At 47.4% G+C, this 24,083-nt stretch overlaps 11 protein-coding genes across 11 annotated transcripts; 5 read left to right on the top strand and 6 right to left on the bottom strand.

Moving 5' to 3' along the window:
• Positions 1-745: 745 nt before the first annotated feature.
• Positions 746-2,397, bottom strand: FPOAC1_002933 (uncharacterized protein; the record flags this gene model as incomplete). Its single annotated transcript, XM_044847505.1, has 2 exons — positions 746-2,113; positions 2,164-2,397. 2 exons carry the CDS (start codon positions 2,395-2,397, stop codon positions 746-748), a joined length of 1,602 nt encoding a protein of 533 aa, XP_044713421.1.
• A 1,549-nt stretch (positions 2,398-3,946) lies between these two features.
• On the top strand, positions 3,947-6,295 carry ERB1 (Ribosome biogenesis protein erb1; the record flags this gene model as incomplete). Its single annotated transcript, XM_044847504.1, has 2 exons — positions 3,947-4,612; positions 4,667-6,295. 2 exons carry the CDS (start codon positions 3,947-3,949, stop codon positions 6,293-6,295), a joined length of 2,295 nt encoding a protein of 764 aa, XP_044713420.1.
• A 496-nt stretch (positions 6,296-6,791) lies between these two features.
• On the bottom strand, positions 6,792-8,559 carry FPOAC1_002931 (uncharacterized protein; the record flags this gene model as incomplete). The annotated part of the gene is made up of 3 exons (XM_044847503.1): positions 6,792-7,993; positions 8,065-8,427; positions 8,478-8,559. 3 exons carry the CDS (start codon positions 8,557-8,559, stop codon positions 6,792-6,794), a joined length of 1,647 nt encoding a protein of 548 aa, XP_044713419.1.
• A 1,112-nt stretch (positions 8,560-9,671) lies between these two features.
• Positions 9,672-11,223, bottom strand: RPT5 (26S proteasome regulatory subunit 6A; the record flags this gene model as incomplete). The annotated part of the gene is made up of 4 exons (XM_044847502.1): positions 9,672-9,692; positions 9,757-10,391; positions 10,445-10,860; positions 10,916-11,223. 4 exons carry the CDS (start codon positions 11,221-11,223, stop codon positions 9,672-9,674), a joined length of 1,380 nt encoding a protein of 459 aa, XP_044713418.1.
• A 472-nt stretch (positions 11,224-11,695) lies between these two features.
• Positions 11,696-12,703, top strand: FPOAC1_002929 (uncharacterized protein; the record flags this gene model as incomplete). Its single annotated transcript, XM_044847501.1, has 1 exon — positions 11,696-12,703. One exon carries the CDS (start codon positions 11,696-11,698, stop codon positions 12,701-12,703), a length of 1,008 nt encoding a protein of 335 aa, XP_044713417.1.
• A 610-nt stretch (positions 12,704-13,313) lies between these two features.
• Positions 13,314-14,042, top strand: FPOAC1_002928 (uncharacterized protein; the record flags this gene model as incomplete). The annotated part of the gene is made up of 3 exons (XM_044847500.1): positions 13,314-13,696; positions 13,774-13,935; positions 13,988-14,042. The coding sequence occupies 3 exons, from the start codon at positions 13,314-13,316 to the stop codon at positions 14,040-14,042; spliced, it is 600 nt and encodes a 199-aa protein (XP_044713416.1).
• A 107-nt stretch (positions 14,043-14,149) lies between these two features.
• On the bottom strand, positions 14,150-16,819 carry FPOAC1_002927 (uncharacterized protein; the record flags this gene model as incomplete). Its single annotated transcript, XM_044847499.1, has 3 exons — positions 14,150-14,175; positions 14,406-14,628; positions 14,681-16,819. The coding sequence occupies 3 exons, from the start codon at positions 16,817-16,819 to the stop codon at positions 14,150-14,152; spliced, it is 2,388 nt and encodes a 795-aa protein (XP_044713415.1).
• A 1,044-nt stretch (positions 16,820-17,863) lies between these two features.
• On the top strand, positions 17,864-18,520 carry FPOAC1_002926 (uncharacterized protein; the record flags this gene model as incomplete). Its single annotated transcript, XM_044847498.1, has 1 exon — positions 17,864-18,520. The coding sequence occupies one exon, from the start codon at positions 17,864-17,866 to the stop codon at positions 18,518-18,520; it is 657 nt and encodes a 218-aa protein (XP_044713414.1).
• Positions 18,521-18,592: 72 nt separating this feature from the next.
• On the bottom strand, positions 18,593-19,858 carry FPOAC1_002925 (uncharacterized protein; the record flags this gene model as incomplete). The annotated part of the gene is made up of 7 exons (XM_044847497.1): positions 18,593-18,602; positions 18,851-19,010; positions 19,076-19,204; positions 19,255-19,356; positions 19,402-19,464; positions 19,518-19,662; positions 19,715-19,858. The coding sequence occupies 7 exons, from the start codon at positions 19,856-19,858 to the stop codon at positions 18,593-18,595; spliced, it is 753 nt and encodes a 250-aa protein (XP_044713413.1).
• Positions 19,859-20,308: 450 nt separating this feature from the next.
• Positions 20,309-21,798, top strand: FPOAC1_002924 (uncharacterized protein; the record flags this gene model as incomplete). The annotated part of the gene is made up of 4 exons (XM_044847496.1): positions 20,309-20,422; positions 20,472-21,319; positions 21,371-21,576; positions 21,632-21,798. 4 exons carry the CDS (start codon positions 20,309-20,311, stop codon positions 21,796-21,798), a joined length of 1,335 nt encoding a protein of 444 aa, XP_044713412.1.
• Positions 21,799-22,182: 384 nt separating this feature from the next.
• FPOAC1_002923 (uncharacterized protein) lies at positions 22,183-23,452 on the bottom strand (the record flags this gene model as incomplete). The annotated part of the gene is made up of 4 exons (XM_044847495.1): positions 22,183-22,249; positions 22,300-22,657; positions 22,715-22,865; positions 22,922-23,452. 4 exons carry the CDS (start codon positions 23,450-23,452, stop codon positions 22,183-22,185), a joined length of 1,107 nt encoding a protein of 368 aa, XP_044713411.1.
• Between the last annotated feature and the right edge of the window lie 631 nt (positions 23,453-24,083).

The following is a 24,083-nucleotide window of genomic DNA, read 5'->3' as shown; positions in this document are numbered from 1 at the left end:
TATTAAAATATATTTTAATAAATTAAAATTAATTAATTAAAATAAAAAATAAAATAATATTAATAATATTTTATTATAAAATTTTATATTCTTTTTTTATTTTTTAAATCTTTATATATAATATATATATAAATTTATAAAGAAAAAGGATTTATTTAATAAATATTATTATAATTTAAAAAGTAATTTTAAAAAGACTATATTCTTTAATAAATTATTTTATTTAATATAATTAATAAAAATAAGGCTTTTTATTATAATACTTATAATATTTTAATATATTTAATAATAATAATTTTCTTATAAATTTAATTATAAAGGCTTAATTAAAGAAACTTTATTAAAATTAAAGTTTATATAATAAAGAAATTTATATATATATAAAATAATTTAATATAAAGTTTAAAAAAATTAAATAAAAGCTTATATTATAATTAAATTAATAAAATTATATAATTTATTTTCTTTTTATTAATTTAAATATAATATAACTATAATAATTTAAATACTATTTTTAATAAGAAAAACTCTTTATTTAAATTTAAATATATAACTTATAATAAATAAAGCTATAAACTTAAAAATTTAATAATAATATAATAATATTAATAGTAATAAAAGTAATAATACTATAAGGCTTAATAAAAAATAAAATATTATATATAACTTTTTATAAAATTAAAAAGAATAAAAATAATTTTATAATTATATTTTAAATATATATATATTAATATTTCTTTTTTACTTACTGCTGCATTAAGCTTGCAATTGAATTAAAAAAATTACATCGATCTTGTACACTCTGTGTAGTATTTGCCAATATTGTCCTGCCTCCAACTGTAAAAACCATTCGTTGCTTTTGGGCCTCCATGTATGCCTGCCATATTGCCGCATTTGTATACCGATATGTATTCGGGTTAAAGGATTGTATGAAACTGCTCCAATACCCTTGAACGACCACTGTAGTGTTCGTGTTAATGCCTCCGTTGAGAAAGCTTGATAATGTTCCGCTACTTGCTCTTCCAGTCCCCCATATAGCATGCATTTCAGCGCAATGAGGAACACCCTTTCCTGGAGCATCTTCCACGTCATACCAATAACTCCATGTTTTGCCAGGCATCCATAACGACATTGCGCTTGTGAAAGAAAGTCCTGAGCACATAAACCGCATGTCGCCGTATGCGTCCTTTAACTGTTTTGTAAAGCAACGCGCGTTGTTGCAACTGGCAGTCAGGTCGGAATACAAGGCATTGACACTGGCCACGTGAGTCGAGTTCATCTTAGGGTACTCGGCCTGCCAGAAATCGGTAGCCTCTGATTGAGACGATACAGTTGGGGAGAAGCCGATGCCCTCGTTGGTTGTCGCACCGATTATGGTAGGTACTTTGACAAACTTGCCTTGGTTAAAAGCGTCCCAAAGCCCACTCCTCACCACCTCTCCATCGACGACAGGCATCCACATACTCACAGGAGTCTTTGTACTTCCTGGAGCCAGATAGTTTTTGTTGACGGCCGATATCTCGTAAACTGTTTTGTTCCGCATACATGCCATCGCGTCTCCATTGGAGCAGCCCAGTTTGGTCATGATGCTGTTTGCTCTGTAGGCAGCTTCATCCATAGTAACAATGGGCGACGATGAGATGGACTCAGCCGAAGCAGCATGAAACAGCTTGTCATCCCTACCACCATACATGGTCAGGTGGAAGGCTACACTAGCAGCGCCAGATGAGTTACCGCCCAGGACGACATGTTTTGGGTTTCCTCCAAATCTAGAGATATATCTCTGTACCCACTGCAATGCCTTTCGTTGGTCAAGAAGGCCGATGTTGGGCTGCACCTTATCGCCGTAGGACAGGAAGCCAAAGACAGACACTCGATAGTTGAGTGTCACGACGACCATTTTCATGCCAGATGCCTGGATGAGTCCAGTACCGTCAACAGTAGGCTTTGAGTTGCCGTTAAATCCGCCTCCTTGAATAAAGACATATACTGGAAGCCTGGCCTTTCTGGTAGCATCGGTGGGTGCAAATACATTGATAAACAGACAGTCTTCTGATTGTGATTTACCGATCAAACTCGGTCTTGCTGCCAAGCCGACACACTTGAGCCTGAACTGCGAGGGGTGGTCAACTCTGAGTTTCTACTGATGTTAAGTCTACTGACCTTGCTTGCGTTTTTGACTTGTCGCGACCTTATGGGATCTTGAGGAGGCATGAACCTCAAGTCAGCGATAGGCGGCGCCGCATATCTCATACCGAGCCAGCTCGTGACTCCGTTCCCATTGTCTGTTCCTCTGTACTTGCTGTATGAGACATCAACAATGGGAGCCACAGCACTGACTAGTGTAAGCAGCAGCGCCAACGTCACTAACGAAAAGAAGGCGAATGGAGGAATCATGGCGAACGGACCTGATATAAGTGCATGTATGAATAACAAGACACTCATGGGGATGTCATGCTTCTTTTATCGACAAACAACCGGGGGGTTTCCTCCTGAACCAAGTTTACTTTTGCCGCATAATGAGTCGAGAACCATCGCCAAGACTACAAGTGCTTGTCGAGATCCAAAGTGACCGGTCGTTCCATCATAGGCCATACAGCAGCGGTGGTTCTGAAGACCTGCCGGCAAAGTTTGTCGAGTGTTGCTATCTCCGAATTCCATGACTAGATCAAACGGAATTCGCCCCGTAGTCTAACTTGCAATCCCAAGTGATCCTTAGCGAAAGGTTTCAATGCAGGAACCAGACTAATTTGTCGGATTCTAGATATTGGTCTAGACTTTGACATCAGTCCATCTTCTCCTTTGTAGTGCTTTTAATCTTGATAGGGGTAATAGGCGAGTCGTTCCATTGATTAAAAGCCACAAAAGCCACACGACCAAACCAAAGTCAGGTCGACATCCCCACAAGGCTGCAGGCAGGTTTATTTCCGACAGAACGCTATGCTAGGCGTTCCTACATAGGTGCCCAGCTAACATGTTCAAGCCACAAACCCGAAACCGGCCTGCCGGGCCAGTTGTTCTTTCCTCGCTATGCCCGAGATGATCAGTCCAATGTGGAATAGTAGTATGTACTTACGTTAGTAGGTCGACTACTCAGCAGAACTTATCAAGCCATAGGGGGCGGAATGAATTCCTTTCTTTGTCCTTGAAATATGGCACGATTTGGTAAAACAGTAGGGTCAATCGAGCTGTGTGGATCTTTCGTGCTATATTGAATCAGATGAGGGGGAAATGGTAGCACGTTTGGTAAACACGGACGAGTTCGATTGACGGGCTTAGGCACTGTTTTTTTTTTCGATTTGTGTTCTGCATTGTGTTCTGCGTTGATAGGACATGTAATGACCTTCAAGCCACTTAGTTGTTGGTGGACAGGCATAGTCCGCATGGAGTGAAGGTGGCAGCAAGACAAGATTTGAATATGCTTATAGCAGTGTTCTTGGCAATTCCAGTTCCACGGCTCTATCATTGTTCTGGGACATTATGTACTCCGAAATCATGTTGTTATCTACTCATTTGTATACCAGATAGTTTCCATTCCCGACATTCTTCAATTACAGGCTGGAATAACCTCGTTGATACCTTTGACCAGGTGGTAGCGAGACAAGACATCCGAATTTGTAATACACAAATCGGCTACATGCTAATAATTATAGGCAAAAATAAAGACAATATGTATTCATAACTTACTATTTGATTCACTGATCTCAGGTACAGGTTAGGTAGTAGGCAGAAGTTAGATACTAAGTAACAGGTACTAAATAATAACAATAACATCTTTCGCCGTATATGTGAGACCGACCCACTTCCATTATACCCACTTGCTTAGCAGATTCCCTTATCTTATCTGTCGCAAAAAAAAAAAAAGTCAACTCAACTCTATCTGACAAGCGTGAGTACGACTTGCTTCTGTCAAAATTTTGTTTGATCATTATTGACATAATATCCGATGGCGCCAACATTGCCTTCTCGAAAGCGAAAGGTTCTAGCGGAGCCTGCTCCTGTTGATGATGAGCTCGCTGGTGTAGAACTTGATGGTATTCTATCCCAGAGCGAGGACGGCTCAGACTTTGAAGAAAGCGACGTCGAAGGTGGATTAGAAGGCGACTCTTCCGAGGATGATCTAGATGGCCAAGATCAAGACGCCGAGGAAGACGATGATGACGACAATGCATATAGCGAAGACGCTTCTTCGGACGCCGGCGACAGCTTCGGAGCGCCCCCTGCTCTCGACGCTGATAACTCAGAACCGAACTATCGCGTTGTGAAGGATGCAAATGGAGGCGAGCGTTACGAATACGCAGAGATCGATCCTGTCTACGACAGTGATGACTCTGACGCTCAAGGTCCCGTGAACACGATTGGAAATATTCCTCTTTCGTTTTACGATTCTTACCCCCATATTGGCTACGATATCAATGGCAAGAAGATTATGCGCCCAGCTACTGGGGAAGCGCTAGATGCCCTTCTTGACAGCATTGAGATCCCCAAGGGCTGGACTGGCCTGACAGACCCCGAAACTGGAAAACCGCTCGATCTTACCCAGGATCAACTCGAGCTTCTCAAGCGACTACAGATGAACGAGGTCCCGAATGAAGAATATGACCCTTATCCCGTATGGCTTTTCCTCTACTCTTACACTTGGAGTTGTCATTGCTAACCTCCTTAGGACATGGTCCCATATTTCACAAGCATCGAGGAGAAAATGCCCCTTAGCGCTGCGCCAGAGCCGAAACGACGATTTGTTCCCTCCAAACACGAGGCAAAACGAGTGGCCAAGCTCGTTCGAGCTATCAAGGAGGGGCGAATTCTGCCTTACAAGCCCCAGGAGGAGCGTCAAAGAGAGGAAGAAGAGAAGGAGGAGTCCTACTATGATGTGTGGGCAAACGAGGAGCCCCAGGATCCTCATGTCATGAACATCCCGGCCCCCAAACTCGCCCCTCCCGGATACGATCTCAGCTACAACCCTCCACCCGAATATCTGCCGACTGAAGAGGAGAAGGAAGCTTGGAATAACCAGGATCCCGAAGAGCGAGAAAAGGAGTACCTTCCAGCCAAGTTCGACTCGCTACGCAAGGTTCCAGGCTACGGCGAGTTCGTCAAGGAGCGGTTCGATCGCTGCTTGGATCTTTACCTTGCACCACGAATTAGGAAGAACAGGCTCAACATCGATCCTAACTCTCTTCTGCCGAAGCTCCCTCGGCCGGAGGACCTCAAGCCTTTCCCCACTCTTAGCCAGACGATCTTCCGTGGACATGATGGGCGGGTTCGTTCTGTGGCATTCAGCCCTGACGGTGAATTTATTGCCTCCGGCGGTGATGATGGCACTGTCCGCATCTGGGCTCTGAATGGTCATCAGGAATGGATGGCTAAGCTCAGTAGCGAGGAGCCTGTCAACATGGTGCGATGGCGGCCCAACAAGGAGACCCTCATACTGGCAGCAGCAGCTGGAGAAGATCTGTTTTTCATGATTCCGTCAGTTGCCAGTGACGCCGTGGAGAAGGCGAGTCGTGAAGTCCTTGATGTTGGTTTTGGTTACGCCACGAACGGTGCACACTCTAGTGCAATCAACGGCATAAAGAAAGAACCCCCAGCCAAGTGGTCGCGACCTGGCGCTAAGTTGGAGTCTGCCGGTGTGCTCCTTATGGCTACTGTTAGGTCGACGATCAAGGTTATCAACTGGCACAAGCGAGGTGAATATATCTGTACGGTTTCTCCAACCGGACAAAGAAGCTCAGTCGCCATCCATGCCATCTCCAAGCACCTGAGTCAACTGCCCTTCAGAAAACTTCCTGGCCTTGCACAGACAGCCCAATTCCACCCGTCGAGGCCACTCTTTTTTGTCGCCACGCAGCGTATGATCCGATGCTACGATCTCCAGCGTGAAGAGCTTGTCAAGGTTGTTCAACCTGGTGCCCGATGGATCTCCTCTTTTGATGTGCATCCTGGTGGAGATAACCTTATCGTTGGATCCTATGATCGAAGACTCTTATGGCATGATCTTGATCTATCCGCTCGTCCTTATAAGACGATGCGATTTCATCCCGAGGCTATCCGGGCCGTCAAATTTCACCGCAGTCTTCCTCTTTTTGCTGATGCTAGCGATGATGGCACACTTCAAATCTTCCATGGCAAGGTTGTCAGCGACCTCATGGAAAACGCTACAATTGTGCCTGTCAAGATGCTCCGAGGTCACAAGGTTATCAGCAAACTGGGTGTCTTGGACGTGGATTGGCACCCCAAACACCCGTGGTGCATCAGTGCAGGTGCTGATGGAACATGCAGATTGTGGACATAATTGTATGCCTATAACTATAAGGGCCCCATCTTTCAAACATGTTAAGCTATGGTCGCGGTAGACTTTCTTCCAGCGATGGCGTTAGGTCACAAAATAATATATCAGTTCCCACACTTAATTAGCAGTCCTGCACAATATCATCAGTTTTCGTTGTAGTAGTTATCTTATTGCTGGTCAGTTGCTGACAGCGAAACAATAGATGACCGGATTGCGATGTACTCTTACAACTACAATACGGCCAATTGTTATAAACCATGGCATTGGAACACAAGTGATCTGCGATTAATAGAGTAGAATTCATAATACATAACTATTTGCCACAACAAACGACCCGAAGTACCAGGCACCGCGCTATTTTGCCGCGAACCTATCACCGTCCATCACCATGTCTCGCCACCCTTTCACCAGGATGACCGTCTGTCATGCGATTTTTCCCCCATTGAGACAGTACGTATTTAGCGTCACCGCGATAGTCTCTTGTCCTTATAAAAGAACCTTACAGTTCCTCTCGAACTTTGGCCTTTGCCTCTGCCTCGGCCTCGGCAGCCTTCTGTTTCGCGGCTTGTCCGCCAAGTTGGAGCTGACTTGCAACCCAGTTGTAGGTGTCACGAGCAGTGTCTCCGAGCTTAGCGAAGAGTGTTCCGGATGGTGAGCTGGTACCATACTTGAAGTAGGTGGCTTGCTTTCGAGCCTCGGCTTTCAAATCCTCTAGCTTAGATCCCTGTGGGACTGGGACGCCATAACTGTCGAGGTAAGCCTTGAGGTCGGTCTCAGTCCACTCATCAAAGGCAGACTGCTTAGCAGAGTTGGTAGCGGAAGTAAGATAACTGGTGGCAGAAGCCCATGTTGATCCGCCTGCCGATGAGGCGGAAGAGTAGGCGGACTGCGCAGCGTCGTAAAGCTCATCCCGAGTGGCATCCTTCTTCTCGGCAGCCTGTTTAGCAGCGGCATCCCCATTGCGCTCAAGGTACTTCTTCAAATTGTCATAGCTAAAGTCGTCGAATGTCCAAGCGTTTCCACCATGGGCAGCGACATGTGCGTTCTTGCGGACAAGGGCTTCAAGTTCATTCTTCTTTGAGCCCTGAGGAACTGGGACACCGCGAGCGTCCAGGTAGGATTTGAGGCGGGTGTCAGACCAAGTGCTCAAAGCCTGGTTAAAAGCATCCTGAGCAGCGAGTGATGCACTGTCGGTAGCCTTTGCGTACTGGTTCTGGGCGTTGGAGGTGGCAGCACCGTAGGCAGAGGCAGCACTCGCAGAAAGGTTGTCGCCAAGGATATCAGCTCTGTTTTTGCGGACAAGGGCACGGAGTTCGTTGGCCTTGGTTCCTTGGGGAACAGCAATACCGTTCTTGTCACAAAACTCCTTGAGCTGCGATTCACTCCAGGCATCAATAATCATGTCGGTGAGGGTAGCATAGGCGCCTTGAGCACTGGCAGTCGCGCTGGCGGCCTGGTCCTGAGCCTTGAGGTACGCAAGACGAGAGTTGCGTCGAACAGAGGCGATGAGCTTGTCACGGGTCATGGGCTGGGGAGCAGGGAAGCCGTGGGTGTCAAGCCACTCTTTCAAGTCAGATTCAGACCATGACTCGTAGAGCCAGTTTCCAGGGTAGGATGAAGCCTGATTAGCCTTCTTGGCAATGGCCTCATAGTTGGAGCGAGCCTTCTGGAGGAGAGTATCACGCTGGCGAGGCTGGGGAGCTGTACACCATAAAAAGTAAGTATTAAGAAGACATGGAGCACATAAATGACGTATCATCAACTACACTTACCAGGAATTCCATGCTTGTCGGCAAATGCCTTTAGCTGGCTTTCGGTCCACGTGTCAAGAATCCAGTCCTTGACGTTGAGCCAGGCGGAGTGGGCATTGTTTTCAGTCTCGTACCAGTTGGCCTTGACCTGTGACAATAAGCTATCCTTGGAAGCAGCAGCTTCATTCTTCGTCTCTTTGCCCTTGGACTGTAGGTAAGCACTAAGCTGGTTGGTATCCCAGCTATTGTAGGGTGATACGACGTAAGCATCCCAGTTCTTCTCAATCAAGGACTCGAGATCCTTTCGGTCGGCCGGGGTTGGGTAAGGAACATCGTGATCAGAAAGCCAACGTTCCAGTTCCGTTTCGTGCCATTTGTTGTATACTGTCTAATGTTAGATTGTAATGCTTCAAAATGATATCACCCAAGCTTACCTGGCTTCGATCCAGGGAACCACGTGCTAGCAGCGACACCGTTGATGGCCACAGCGGCCAGAATGGCGTTCACAAATCTCATTTCGGCTTCAGACGAGGTGTTGCTTGATAAACAAGTCGAGAGGTGATGGAAGAAATAAGATGGATTAGTAGGGGGTATCACAATAGAGATCAATCACCTCGACTGATGTAGCTGGTCTGAGTATGAAGGGGAAAGAAAGCAGTTGGGAAGGTTGAGCGCGGTGAAGATGGGAAAAGGCAGCTCATGGGGCAAGCCACCGAAAGGGAAATCTATCACGTCACTGTGCGGTCGTTGTGGGTGGCTGGAATCTGGCCGTTTGCACAGGCAGGTAGGCAGGCAGACAGGCAGACAGGCAGACAGTCAGGTTAAAACAGATAGGTAGTAGCTGGAGGCACATACAGGTACTGGATACTTACGCAACAACTAAATAAAGCTTGGAAAACGAGGCCAGGCATGCAGAGCAGTTCCACAGTGGTTTGTAGCACAATACCTGGTCACTCGCTGTCAAAAGGGGCATCGTCGTCACTATCAGCATCATCATCATCATCATCATCATCGTTCATTTCGATGAGATTTACGCAAACAAGCCTTGGATGATTCCCCCTCCATAGGCGCCACCATGACGTATTTTATAGGTATGGCCCCGCACAAGCTTCTGTCCCAAATCGGTTTGATGCGACATGACTAAGGTCGACTGCCAATCGGCACGTTCCGCTGCCAAACACTCCCCCTATCAAGTTGCGCTGAATTGCCTGTTCGACTGAAGCACACGTTATTTCGATAGTGATTCAAACATGACAGCTGGAGAGCGATCTCGATTCGCGCATGGAACAAAAGCTCCGCCGTGTTGCTTCAGTGCGTCTGCGTCCCGGTTGTGCAAGCTGCCAACTGTCGGGGCCTTCACAGTTCCAATTCAACCCTCTAACAAAAGTGAAATTCTTACCAAAACCTTAATCGGAGCCTCACTCTCTGTAGGTGTGATTGATTATATCAAAGTTGAATGGCTTCATGGTTTGCCAAAGTGAACAAGAAGCATTCAAGAAGAAGAAAAGAGGCGGGCATATGCGGAGATAATGTTACATTGATCTATGAATGTCCCCGTCGCATCTAAACCCCAGCGCCCAGGTTTATGCAACCTGTAACCCAATTCGTGATATTTACTGCAGTCAGAACTAGGCGTAGAAGTTGACAGTCTGTTTTGTTTGACTTTGTTAGCAGGTCGCCTTGGCAAAGCAAATCGAGAGCTTCAGTACTTACGTCCTTCTTCTTGGCCTGCACCTCGGCAATGGCATCGACATAATGCTCGTGACCAATCTTGTTCTTCCCAGATCGCAAAGCAATCATTCCAGCCTCTACGCACACAGCCTTTAGCATTGCACCTCCGAACTCGTCCGTGCTGCGTGCCAATTCGCCCCAGTTGACCCCAGGGTCGACTCTCATTTTGCGAGAATGAATCTTCAAAATCTGAGCACGAGCCTCCTCGTTAGGCAGAGGAAATTCGATCTTGCGGTCAAGTCGACCAGAACGGAGCAGCGCAGGATCGAGAACGTCCACACGGTTTGTCGCAGCCAGCACCTTGATCCGATCATCTGAGGCAAAACCGTCAAGCTGATTCAGTAGTTCTAACATAGTTCGCTGTACCTCTCGATCACCGCTCTTTTCGCTGTCGAAACGTTTAGTACCAACGGCATCCAGCTCATCAATGAAAATGATAGCGGGTGCCTTCTCCTTGGCCAGTGCAAAGCAATCTCGGACAAGCTTGGCACCGTCACCGATAAACATTTGGACTAGTTGAGGTCCTGCTAGCTTCAAGAAGGTAGCATCTGTTTGGGCCGCACAGGCTCGTGCCAGTAGCGTTTTGCCAGTACCAGGTGGGCCATACATGAGTGCACCTGAATGGATTAGCTGTGTGACCATGTCTCAACGCCATAACAATGGACCCTACCTTTGGGAGCCTTGATCCCAATCTTCTTGAACCTTTCGGCTTCCTTCATCGGCCATACAATAGCCTCCACCAACTCTTCGATCTGCTTGTCCAGTCCACCAACATCAGTGTATTGTTCTGTCGGCTTCTCATCAACTTCCATAGCCTTGACACGGCTGTCGTATTCAGCGGGGAGCGTGTCGAGAATGAGATAGGAATCTTTGTTAACTCCAATAAGGTCACCAGGCTTCAGCGTATCGGCATCCACAAGACCAATCAAAGGGAGGAAGATTGTTTGGCGGGTCGATGTCTTGATAACGGCAGACTTTCCAACTCGGGTCGCGTCCAAATCAATGTTAGCACCCTCCTCTGATGATTCAGCAGTTGGATCGAGATCGAGCAGCTCAACAACGTTGCCAACGAGGTATGGGAGTTGTCTACAGACTACAATTAGCAACGACGCCAGAAATTGGTGGTTTTGAAAACACACACCTGTTATTGGCGATCTTGTCCAGATTTTCCTTTATCTTTTCCCCCATAGCAGCCTTCTCATGCGATAACCGAGAGAGCTCGCTCTTCATGATTCGGGAGTCGTTCTCAAGCAGACGCTTACGAGTCTGAATGTCTTGTGTGCTAAGCCCGAGGATCTCTTCGTCAAGGATGTCATCATCCTCTTCTTCAGCATCTTTCATGTCGGCGTCGCCATCAGTGGGCTTCTTCTGGTTCTTGTCGTCGCCTTCTCTCTTCTTGTCATCCTTGTCTCGGCGGTCGAGATCATCGAGCTCCTCGAGAGTCGACATGATGGGAAGATGACGTTAATTAATTAATTAATAGACAGGCTGCGTATATGACAGGTCGTAGAGATTGCTGATGTTGTGCTGTAGTTTTGATATCGTACTGTGGGCAGTAGATTGGAAGAGGTGAAGGTTGTCAGTGCTTTAACGACATCAAAAGATGAAGCTGTAAGGTAGGTAGGCAGTCAGGTCGCGCGTAATCAGCCTCCTAGTTACCTGTCCACCAACAGTAGCAGGTAATAAATTGGTATTGGCTTCAGTGACCTTGTACCCTGTAGTGCCGGGGTCGGGTGTGTGTTGATCCGATGCACGGACCATTGCCGTGAGTCCTGCAATCGGATTCAGTCTAGGTACGAGCGTGGGTGGAATTTTCGATATGGGCAGAGCCAACAACAGGACATTCAGGTACACTACGCACATCATTGAATTCTGGGTTTCAGTAACTTCTACTAGCTGCTGAATGCTACAGCCAAAAATAATGGCTTCCCGAATATCACGGGCTATTTCGCCCTGCCTTCGTCAATTGCGCAGGGAATCCCACTTTACCCAAACGACGTTGAGCACGGCATCTCGTAGCATCTCGACCTCGCCCAATTGCTCTGCTGCTGTGAGCGACATCCGAAAGCCAATCGATCAAGCACCTGCAACCAAACCCCCAAGCGCTCGTCCCGTCGAGACAAGAAAGAGCCAATTGATCCGGACCTACACCTCACTACTCCGAACGACACCCCTGATCTTGTTCTTTCAGCACAGTAACTTGACAGCCGTCGAGTGGGCGGCGGTGCGACGGGAGTTAAAGAAGGCTCTTTCTTCAGTGCCTCAATCGAATTCAATTCCCGGGAAAGAGTCTATCGACATTACCCCGTTAGTTCAATTGCAGGTGGTGCGGACCAATATGCTGCGCGTGGCGCTTAAACTCACTGAATTCTACGATCCTGAGGCTGCCGCTGCATCCGATAAGACAATGCGAACAGCACGAGGTCCCATTGTCCACGATTTGTCCGCAGCCGCTTATGATGCTATCAAGAACGCCGAAGTACCTGAAGACTCCAATTACGCTCAGATTGAACCAGTGATGGTCGGTCCTCTGGCTGCTTTAGTTCTTCCAGCCGTATCTCCAGCTCATGTTTCTGTGGCACTGAGTGTTCTGGCACCCGTTCCGGGTAAATTCCCTGCTCCTTCAAGGAAGAAGAACCCTGGGTATCACGACCCTACGTGTCAAAGCGGTCTCGCGAAGTTGCTTCTTGTTGGTGGCCGTGTGGAAGGCAAGATCTTTGATCAGTCCGGCATCAACTGGGTCGGTGGTATCGAGGGTGGTTTGGATGGACTGCGTGCTCAATTGGTGGCTATGCTCCAAGGTGCAGGCTTGGGTATCACCAGCACACTGGAGGGTGGAAGTCGAAGCTTGTGGTTAGCCCTGGAGGGTCGAAAAGGCCAACTGGAAGACGAGGCCAAGGGCGAACAAAAGAATTGGGATCAAAACTAGAGTTGGATATTGACGACAACGATGTACAAACAAAAGACCTAACAAAGGTTGTGTATGTGTAGATGTACGAACAGCATATTGGATCATTCAAAAAGCTCGACATGATTACCTATATCAGGAAAGCAGCAATCATCGGTCACGAAGCGTTGTGTTGTTGATTTTATCCCCGAACGTTTTTCCAAGCGAAAATGGATAAAGATTTTGACAAACCATTGTCCACCCATACAATGCAGGGAAGCCTTGATACTAACTACCTACTACTAAGGTAGATAAATCCAGATGCAAGATAAAGTGTGGCTGGATCGTGTGGCTGGAGCTACTGATGAAGCTACCACACCCCGCCTCCAACCAACTCCAATGGCTTTATCTTGCATTTCAACTACACAGACCTCGTTCTATCTTAGATCCAGTACAACAGTCAAGACCTCATCGCTAACAGCCAAATCGAACGACGCCAAGCGCTTCAACACGTTGTGCGCCAATCCACTGTTACAGCACTGTTTGTTCTCCGGGCTTTCGGATCGGTGGCGCATTTGGAATTGATCATTCCACAAGGAGAGTTGTTGAAGCTTTTTTAACCATCGCAACGCTCAAGACTGTCATCTGAACCATGGACTTCGCTCCTTATCAATCCTCTCCGCCGGAGCACTCACGGGTAACTTCGCCTGACTATGCCTCACCACGACCTTCATACGATGCTCGACGATCGTTCTCTCCTGTCGCTTCTCCTCCCCCACTACAACATCCGCAACCTCAACGAGGATGGGGCGGTTTCGATGGCGAGTCAGCTGGCTGGGCGGCAATAAGTCCCGACAACCGAGCTTTTGGAGCTTCGAGTACAATACCTGGTGCGTTTCCTGCTACAGAAGTCAGCGAATTCGATACCAGTCTTGGCATGCGGTTGGATTATGAGGCTTGTCTAGCATATGTCGCATTCCCACCTCTAGGAGCGATTATAATTCTTATTCTTGAGAGAAATAGTGACTACGTGAGGTATGGATGACCCTCCATGGCTACATCTAAGGCTGGTAACATGTCCACTGCGTGCAAATCGTTTTAACATTAATCAGGTTTCATGCATGGCAATCAGCACTGCTGTTCACAGCAATCTTGGTCTTTCATCTCCTTTTTTCATGGTCAACATTCCTAAGCTGGCTTTTTTTCCTTTGCGACGTTGCTCTAATTGCAATTCTTACGCTGAGGGCCTATAAAGACGCCGAAATACTTGACAGGTATGTTATACACCTTCGTCTTGCTCAGGCTTGATTCTTAATATTTCTCTAGGTTTGAGGTACCATTTTTCGGTGCCATGGCCAGCCGGTTTCTCGATGATGAGTGAGCAGTAACACCGCCGTGGCCATGCCTGCATTAGTTTGGTCTCCTATACTGAGTCTCTTTTCACAATACCCCTTTCCGGCTGCTGGACATATTCCACCTCTCGTATCATTAGATGTGCTTGTACTCAATCAGGACTTTTAGTGGTCCCAATGTTAGTAAGAAACGAACTTCAGACCGAGTCGTCGCTGTGCGGAAATGTATTGTTTTTTTCTTCTGATTTTACGCTATTTCAGGCGTCTTCATTACTAGGCGTCTAACGTTTGAGCGAGCAAACGCCGATACTCTTGAAAATATTTCTCATCTCTGAAGAGACCATACCACAATTCTACCTCTCAAAATCTGCTCAAAACCGGCATCACTGTACCTTTCACTGTCGGCTTCCCCGCAAACACAACCTCGCCAATCTTGGTCTCGGGAGAGCTACCCACTTCCAACCACCTGGCTAGGAGATCATTACTCTCTTTAGGCTTCACCGAATTATCTCGGGTTCCGACTGTAATGTGCGCAACACGGTTCACACACTGCCACTGATCATCTTGATCTGCCAGGCGAACAACAATGGCCATGATCCGATCGTCGAATACGACCTGTAACGAATTAGCGACACCAAATCAATTGACTCGAGAACAGATATCTCACCCTTTCAAGCATTACATCACATTCGCCGACCTGTCCTTCAGGGTTACCAGCAGCCTCTGTCTCCTTGTGGAGAGCTGTATATTTTCCCCAAAGCTCGGGATGATTGACGCTAGCAGCTTTGTGAATCAAGGTGACATGGAATTTTGACTGTACACGCCTTGTTTGCTTGAGTTGTGTATACAGTCGAGAGGTTGACGACGGTGTGTCTTTGAATGCTTTATCGAGAGCGCTGTTAACATCTTGTGTTGGAATGTTAACGGACATGTACTCCATCTTCCTCTGTTTTGGCGTCTTCGCTTGTTGTTTTTGCTGCTGGCTATTCTTCTTACCCCGATCAGGTATATCATGTCTAAATTCTGGCTGGTATCCGAGAGCATAATCAATGGCGGCATCAAAAGCCCCGGAAGATGGAATCTCTCTCACGAGGTTTGGGAACAGCTTGTGCAACTGCGTTACAACGACCTCGAGGTTTTGTCGACTACCGGCTGTAGGGTCAAGGTCTATGAACGCATCGAAGCCATCGTCAGGTCGCCCATGTGGGTTGCAGGGTTCAAATCGGTTGATGAACCCTTCCATCACGCCAATGAATTTGTCTTTATCGCTTGCTGCATGAATCGTCTGGTGGTTATCCCCACGCGCAATGATTCGTTGCTGGGTAACTCGTCGGATCTCATCAATCGCATCTTCGTCATGTTTAAAATTGAGGCATACAAGTTTAACAGTAGAGTGCTGGAGCTTGGCATCCGTAATGATCTGCTTTCGCTCGTGTCTTTGCGCATTGTTTCTGTCTGCAACCACAACAGGATGTTCTTTCAGCTCATCCAACACCATCTTTGTGAACCGCGGAGGGCGGCCCTTGCCAGAGATATTGTCATTCTGAACATGGCCCCAGCCAAAAAGCCGTGAAAGACCCATAGCAATTGTCGTCTTGCCACAACCAATGGTGGCAATAGGACACAAAATCACATCACGAGTGACCTCTGTCATGGCCGGGCAGTCCAGATCTTCAAGGTTGGCAGCATCTGCTCCCTTCAGGTCCTTAAAATTCAAGAAGTCGTTGCGTAGAGCAATAATGCCGTGATTGCCGTTGTACTCCTTTGCAAGCTTTGGATCTGCAACAAGTCGTCTCCGGGCGTAAAGAAGATACTCTTCCGTGATCTTGGTATGTTTCTTGAACTTCGGCTGCTTACCAGCAATAAGAGCTTTGGTGCACTCCCTCCACTGGCGGTACATCAGATATGGCTCCTCAAACTTGTACTTGAAGAACCAATCCTGGAACGGCTGCGTTGCTGGATCGTGTGACATCTTGCAACGAATGACAAAGCCCTCAACATCTCGTCCATCGTGCGCCCCAGTTTCGGCTACTTCTTCGAGAAAGGTCTTGACCTGGCGGATATCTTCCATTAAAATAAGGCCAGTCTTTCTGAACGCCCACTCGTCAGCAAACTCTTGGACATACCGACTTGGGTAAGTGGCAAACTGCGGCAAGTTGAGGTTGATGCCATGAAGGTACAGGCCAGCTTTATCAGGACCATATTCCAAGATGTGCTCTTCGAATTGGTCATCACAGAGCTCTGCAACCGCAGTGGCGTTTCTCTTGCGAAGCTCTCGGGCAAGATCTGCCTTTGTCTTCCCAATGGCAGCCAGCTGCTGTTCCAGACGTTGCTCTCCAGCACTTGCGTGGCTGACCTGAATGTCATCTCGATCTCCTGTCGAATGCTTGCTGCAAACAATCAAGGTGTCATCTTCCAGTCCAGCAATAAAGATGATACAACCGTTCTCTTTGAGAGTAAGTTCGTAAGGTCCTTGTGTTCGCGTGAATATGTTGTTCCACTTGGTCTCGGGGACCTCGTCGACGTTGAAGAATTTATCATAGCCTCTCACAGCGATTTCTGGTTCGTTTCTTCGTGTTCTTGTGGTGAATAGTCCACGAGCGTAGGTCGGCAGATTAGGCCGTTTGTAGTCCCAATCTTGTAAGCGCCATGACTCGACTTGGAGGCCATCAGCCGATCCCTTGACGTCGAAACTGGTCTTTTTGACCGAGAACCCGTTCTTTTTCTTGTCCTTCCGAGCATTATCTAGAGCACGCACAACAGCCGCTACGGCTTGCACGTCCTGTGGTGTATATGGCGCCGACATTTGTTCTGGCCTTGGTGAGAAATCTCGAGATAAATGTTGGTCTATGGCTGTTCTACTGAATGATGTGAGACAAAAGCGAAGAGGATTGCGGCAATGAGGCATGAAGTGGTACCTTTCCCAAATCTGGGAGTTTCTCCGTCGAGACGTTTCTATCGGATCTACCATTGGATCATTATTGGCTAAGTAGTCTTTGGTAACATTGACATGAAGAGACTCACATTTTTCAAGACTCCAGAGATAGAAGGTTAAGTGACCAGACCCAGCGGGGTGTTGTTGGCCTAAGTAAGAAGACAATGGGTTTCGAATACGTGGACTGCAGTATCTGTCTAAAGGGTGCTCGGGTTAATTAACACCTCTTTAGCAATGCCAACGAGTATGGGCTGAAGCTTTTATATGAAGGTGCTGAAGTTGATTCTGTGGATGCCGCTCACAGAGGCTGTGGTGGTTGGTGCGGGCCAGGAACTGCCTTGGTGCACCGCCTCAACAGTGATTTTGTGCCTTCAAAATGAGTCAGACCGCAGACACAGAAAATGGTCTCACGAGGCTTGATGGGCGGTGGTATTTAGTCCAGGAAGTTAGGAACAAACGAGAGTTTCCTGAGTCATCTTTGAAGATCAGGCAGGAACATTGTGGAGGGCATAGTGCCACCTTACCCTGGAGAGCTTACTAGAGGTTACCGCGTGTCACGCCGACTCCGACTTTATGTTATAGAATTCACTACCGCAACGGACGATGAGTAATCGTGTATTTAGCTTTATTTTATGGTATCAAAATGGATCCTTGAGTATCGATAGCCGCATGATCTTCGCTGAAAACAAGGCCGAGGGTATTTTCAATTTATCTCCAGGGCTTTGTCAATGGATACAGTTGGAGGTTCCACACCAAAACTACCCCGCCAAAAATATTCTTGGGGCAACAACTTTGCATCTTGATTAAAGTCATTAACAACAACCCAAGGAACTCGAACGCCAGTGGGCTAGAATTGGAGAATTGAATCGTACGAACACTGCTGCTGGTTTTCGATTACTGCACCTCCCATCCAACATGACGACTCCCAACCCGTTCCTTCTCGCAGCCGACAACAACTCCACGCTACTGCCCCTCCTGAGGGAGAAACCAGCACTGGCGTCATCGCAAGATGAACATGGCTATTCTCTAGTTCATGCCGCTGCTAGTTACAACCACCTCGATCTTCTTCGAACCCTTGTCCGCGAGTTTAGTGTGGATGTGGATATAAAAGATGAAGACAACGAGACCGCTTTGTTTGTTGTCGAAACCCAGGACGCTGCTCAAGTTCTTGTCGAAGAACTTGGTGCGAACGTCGGTCACCGAGGACTGGAAGGGCTGACAGCCAGAGAGAAGATTGAAGCGGAAGGTGACTTTCCTGCGGTTGCAGAGTACCTATTGAAGATTGAAGCTAGGCAAGTCGACGATCCTGCTTCGACTGCAGCGGCTGTTATGCCTGAGGTTATCCCCCCGCCTCCAGAGGGTATGAAGGTTACAGTTGGTACGATGGACGAAGTGACGGATATTCCTGAAGAAATTGACCAAGATTTCCGAAGGAGAATTGAGGAGCTGGCCCAGCGCGACGATTTCAATTCACCTCAAGGCCAAGCTGAACTACGAAGGTTGATTGAAGACGCTGTCCTAGGAGAGGGCGGCGTCGGCGACGAACGCAACGTACGATCGAAGCAGGACTAGTAATCCTTTGCTTTTATCTCCCACATGAGGTACCTACCAGCTGAATTAGGTGGTCTGAGAATTGTGAGTTCATCACTTGTTCCTGGTACACCCTTCGAGAAGCATGTAGCGTCGAGAGAAAACCATGCCCCCGAAGGACAAGCCACCAACACATCCATAAGCAGACCATGGAGCCACCGTGCCGACAAAAAACCTTCCCAAGTTATCCTGCAGACCGAGGATTCCTTAGCTTTATCGCCGGGGACGCAATACCGTGACAGATAGGGATCAATACTATCCTGAGGTCTTACGCGTGGACTGGTCAAGCGAATGAGCGAGAGCCACTCATACCTCTCCGTAGCGAAATACTCAAGAGCTTCACGGTTGTTCTCTGTAAGAATATCCGGGTCGACATCGAGACTTGGTTGGGCGACCGCAAGATTTTGAGATATGATGGGTGTTGAGGTGAAGGCCGTGGGGAAGAACTGCTGTAATGGGTCTGGGTTTGGAACTTCCAAAAGTCAGCAAAAAGCCGGAAAGAAAATCCAAAAGCCATGTCAAGCCTCTTGTACCTACTTTGCGTCGTCTTGTTGCAAAATAGCCATGTCATAGGTTGATTGAAGACGTTTTTACAGGCATATTTCAATCTATCGAAGCCCTTCTTTCCCCGGAGTATCGATGGGTCTCTGAGGTTATATGTTATAGCTAAATTGTTTGATCAGTAAACATCCAGGACAGTTGCCCTTTGTACTTACTCCAACGAGGTTTGGATCCCCTTCCACCCTTCGATCCATAAGGCTTTCCTGGAAGACCTGCGCGTTCATGTGCCTCTTTATCCACATACATTGTAAGGACACCTAAAGGCGGTCAGTACTTGATCAAGTACAAACTACCGTATGTACCTTCACACAAAGTAAATAGAGTGCCGACAGTTGTTTGTCCCTCTGAATGCATGGCGATATCACCTGTCACCGAGTATAAATTAGTAAATGTCAGTAGCGTGGACAATCAAGCGCACCCTTCTTGATGTACTCTGTAAAGAAGTCGCCTTGCAGGACGTCTCCAAGAGACATAACCACCCTTGAATAGCGTGGAGGCCCCGTAGTCTTGGCAAGCTGCTCACTGACTGCATCGTGTACCTCTGCAGGCAGAATCAGATCGACCTTGTATTGGTTAGTACGCACCCAACTCAAGACACGCAAGAACAATTCTGACCTTGTGAATAAAATCCAGCGACGTAATTGCGGCCCATGGCTTGCCTTTACGAGGAGTTTGCTTGGTATCAACATGGCTCATAGAACCGTGTGTCACGAAACATTTTGACGATTGATAGACCGATGGCGCAGCAGCAGGAAACATGTCGAAGGATCGAGGGAATCAAATAAGGAGACAGAGAGACGGAGACAAAGCGGCGCTTTAACAAAAAGGTTGTTGAAATAAGTCGCTGAATGGTGTAAGTCGGGAAACGGATAGCACTTGGGTGATACCAACGTAATTTGGATTTTAGCCGGGTCTTTTTCGGTGAATTTTTCCACAAGATATGAACTACTAAAGAGGAACTTTGCACTTCGCAATTTGCTATGGCATAGACTTCACGTTTAGGGCAGGTTTCAGAACCTTTAACATTCTAGTCTTGGAGACGCTATTCCAGAGATTGTGCCTTTTGGTAGTGTTTTGCTGCAAAAAGTGCTTCCTCAACGAGGAAGTTTCAACAGTAGTTTGCCCTCTTCACCTTTGCATCTTTACCACATAGCTGGCTAAGCCAGCTTCTTTTCAGACCTGACGGCATTTTGAGACTTGAGATCCAACATGGAGTTTTTAATCAAATTCGCGCAGGCGCATGAGACCTTTCGAGTCCCCGAAATCGAGGCACTGGCCCTAATTGAGGGCCTGGAAATGGAAATAGTTGACTATAGTCAAGATGTCCGTCGTCCTACTCAATACATGCTTGTTAGAGACTTACTAGACACAGTCCCCCTTTTGTGTCGTACAACTGGCTTCAGTCGAAGCCGCTCAGCGTCTGGCCAAGAGATCCATCCTCATCCAGTCTATACATGAGCTCTGGGGCAAAGGAAGCACCCTGGAAGAACTCCACGAATCGGTCAGGACAAACACGTCTCACATATGGGACAGCTATCTCGGAAAGTCATTCAAGTTTGATGTTGATCCCTACCAAGGGACTCGCTCTGCGAAGAAGCGCATTGAACTCATCAACTCCTTCAGATTTCTTGGATGGACTGGGCCTGTAAAAATGTCCAATCCCGACAACTTGTTCACCATATTCGAAATGTGGCCTTACGACAGCGTACCCCTAAACGTCCCAGATCCAACGGCCATGTATCTTGCCCGCCATGTTGGCAACTCCTCCCGGGACATTCTAGTTCGGTTTGACTTGAAGAAGAGAGGGTACATCTCAACAACAAGCATGGATTCGGAGCTCGCACTAGTCACGGCTAACATTGCCCTGGCTGCTCCTGGTAAATTATTCTACGACCCATTCGTCGGAACAGGCTCCTTTCCCATTGCATGTGCTCACTTCGGCGCTCTTGCTTTTGGAAGTGATATTGATGGTCGTAGCATCCGCGGGGAGGGTGGGAAAAAGAGTCTCAAAGGGAATTTCGACCAATATGGCATTGGCTCTTGCTTGGGCGATGTATTCTCTGCCGACTTGACCAATACCCCAATTAGGCAGCATCGTAGGACATGGGACGGGATCGTTTGCGATCCGCCCTATGGTGTACGAGAAGGGTTGAGGGTGCTTGGTCTTCGCGATCCCGAAAAGACGCCATGGCTGATAGAGCAAGGCAAGCAACATGGAATGTTCGTTCTACATCGGCCGATTTTGCCCAACTCGTGCGCTGACCGTATCAGGAAACCAACCTACGTGCCGCCCAAAAAGCCCTATAGCTTTATGGTAATGCTCGATGATATTCTTGACTTTGCAGCCAATACTCTCGTTGACGATGGACGCCTGTCGTTCTGGATGCCAACTGCCAACGATGAAAACCAGGAAATCTCAGTGCCCTCACATCCTTACATGGAGGTGGTTGTGGTCTGTACTCAATCCTTCAACAAGTGTGAGTTATTCTGGGAACATTACTTTCTCACTTTTCCCTTGCTGACATCTGCTAGGGTCCAGAAGACTCATCACTTATCGTCGGATTCCCGACTCACAGGTGTCACAATCGGCCCTCGAGACCTATGCAAACCGACAAGAGATCAAGTTGGAGGGGACATCAGCAGACGAACTCAACCCATTTCGACGTGGATATTTCAAAAAGTTTGAGGTAGACGAATAAAACCTCATTCAGAAGACTTCGCTCTACTCCCACCAAAGATTTCCTATGCTCCAGATTTGTATGTGAGAGGCTGTTCCAAAAAAAAAAAAAAAAGATAAAAAAAAAAAGAAGAAAAACAGATCCCAAACACTAATATGACTCGCAACGGAGTTCGTGCATGTTCGTCAAGTTGTCATAATACCACATTCATAACTCCCTATACGTGGCCACATCTATGTGTTATAATAGTGCCAAGCTATTAGACTTCGAGAAACACCCACATCGAATAATAGTGCCAAACACCCATATACCATTACAGGAAGGGTCTTGGCAAGTTGTCCATATACACGTGCTAACGTCACGCTCCCAATTTGTGCCACAGGCATTCCCGAAAGTACAAAGCGCTTAGCGGAACTCGGTTGCGGCGAAGCATCCTCGATCAGGAACATGCTTCAATTCCAGTTGTTGGAACCTATGACCAGTTAATTGAGAAGTTTAGCAAGTGAGGGATATGACACTGACTTTTCGCTTTTAGAGTGAAAATATATGCCGCTCACTTCGCCTTTGACCTGGTTAAAACAGATATAGTAGAAACCCTCAAAACTGGCGCCAGATATTGTGCGGACGCGGTGGTCTGGCACCAAAAAATGTTCTTTCCACCGCATGAAGATAGTTTCTCGTTGGGCAGCATCGCGAATGATAACGGGTCCCTTACGGGCTTGCTTCTGAAATGGACGAAAGGCTGTAAATTTGGCCCAGTGGCTTAAATCAACCTTGCTATTTGCGCCCCAGTTCTCGTGCTGTGTATAAAAGCTGTATTTAGAACCGATGATTTCTCCCTCGAAATATGTTGTGAGGGTGGGATGATCCTCAGTCAGGCCTTGAACGGTAGAGTCAGATTTTTGTTTGTACAAAGTGATATATGCCTAGCACCAACCTTGAATCCGGAGGTAGCCACAAAGAAAAGACTCTCGCATGTCGACGTGTTTAATCTCGACTTGCACGTCGTAGACCTGGCGTTCCGACTGTTGTGTACCGTGGAACTTACTACCTGGACGGAGGTAGGAAGACGGAGCCGATGGAATAGTCTTCGTTTTGTCAGGAAATTGCATCACGCTAAAAGAACTTTTGGAGGTTGACTCACTCGTATACATGAGTAGTCAGGGCCCATAGATGGGGACCAGAGCTCATCTTCTTGCGCATCAAAATCGATACACTCCGATACCTCATTCGGTGATTCCCTCTTCCTGAGTGATTCACAAGGAGTTGGTTGAGGTTCACTAGCCCGTTGTGTACTATCGGAAAGATCTCGACTCAGCTGGTTGCCGGTTTCGGCGTCCCTTCCCTTCGTTTCGGGCCCAGATTCTTCATGCAAAGGGGTTGTTACGGTGGTGGTGGCGGTTTGAGGGCGTGGGGACATGGTTGTAGATCTTGAAGATATTTCGTTTGATGGGCGCCCATCGTACATGATGGTATCGTCAGTTGGACACCCAGGTGCAGTTAGCGCGTCGATGGTGTCGGACTGGATACCGACATCATCAGCACGGGTTTGGTCTTCGTTGCTTGCTTGCCAAGCAGGGTGGGGTTGGCTTTGAACGTCGTCAGGACATGTTGAGAAACTATAGGAACGCGGCGAAGGTGCCTCGACAGGCTGGTTGGATGATGGCGTTGGCATTGTATGTGGCGTGCGATGGAGTATAGTACAATTGAGCGACGAGTGTATCGACGCAGTGGAGGCAACAGTCTGGGACGCGAATAAAACAAAATCGGGGGTATTAAGTCGGCCTGGTGGACGATGCAAGTTGCAAGTCCTGTCTTGACGTGGAGCGCTATTCGATGCCAAAGGGGAGAAGCAAGTTAGTGTTAATCATCAAACGGTGGCGATCTCAGGGACTAGAGAATTTGGTATTGCTGGTAAAGCTCCTTCAGAAAGCCCTTATGACAAGAGATAGGGCAACAAGCAGTAGATGCAGTAGTAATACAAGGAGGTCTCAGGTCACAAGAGAAAAGTATGAGCAAGCAAGTAATGTAGGTAGGTATACCATATCGCGAATGGGACGATAGCAAGAAATGGGGATCAAGTCGGTCGGTGATGCTGGCCGCCCTGGCCTTAGTAGGCTAACATCCCGTTCTCATCTTCTGGGGTTCTGTAGCGGATATGTGGGGGGCTTCAACCTCCACTCGGCAAGACGGAATGTCTTCCAATTATTAGTCCACATTAGATCATGGCACACTACCTGTCAGCCTGTATCGTGCCTTAGTAGATGTTGTGTGTTGGACTGATGGCTGATGGTTGGTGCCGTGTA

Source organism: Fusarium poae, chromosome 1 (assembly GCF_019609905.1).
Source record: "Fusarium poae strain DAOMC 252244 chromosome 1, whole genome shotgun sequence".
Lineage (NCBI taxonomy): Eukaryota > Fungi > Ascomycota > Sordariomycetes > Hypocreales > Nectriaceae > Fusarium > Fusarium poae.
The sequence above is the reverse complement of the archived record's forward strand: the minus strand, read 5'-3'. Positions and strand labels throughout refer to the sequence as shown.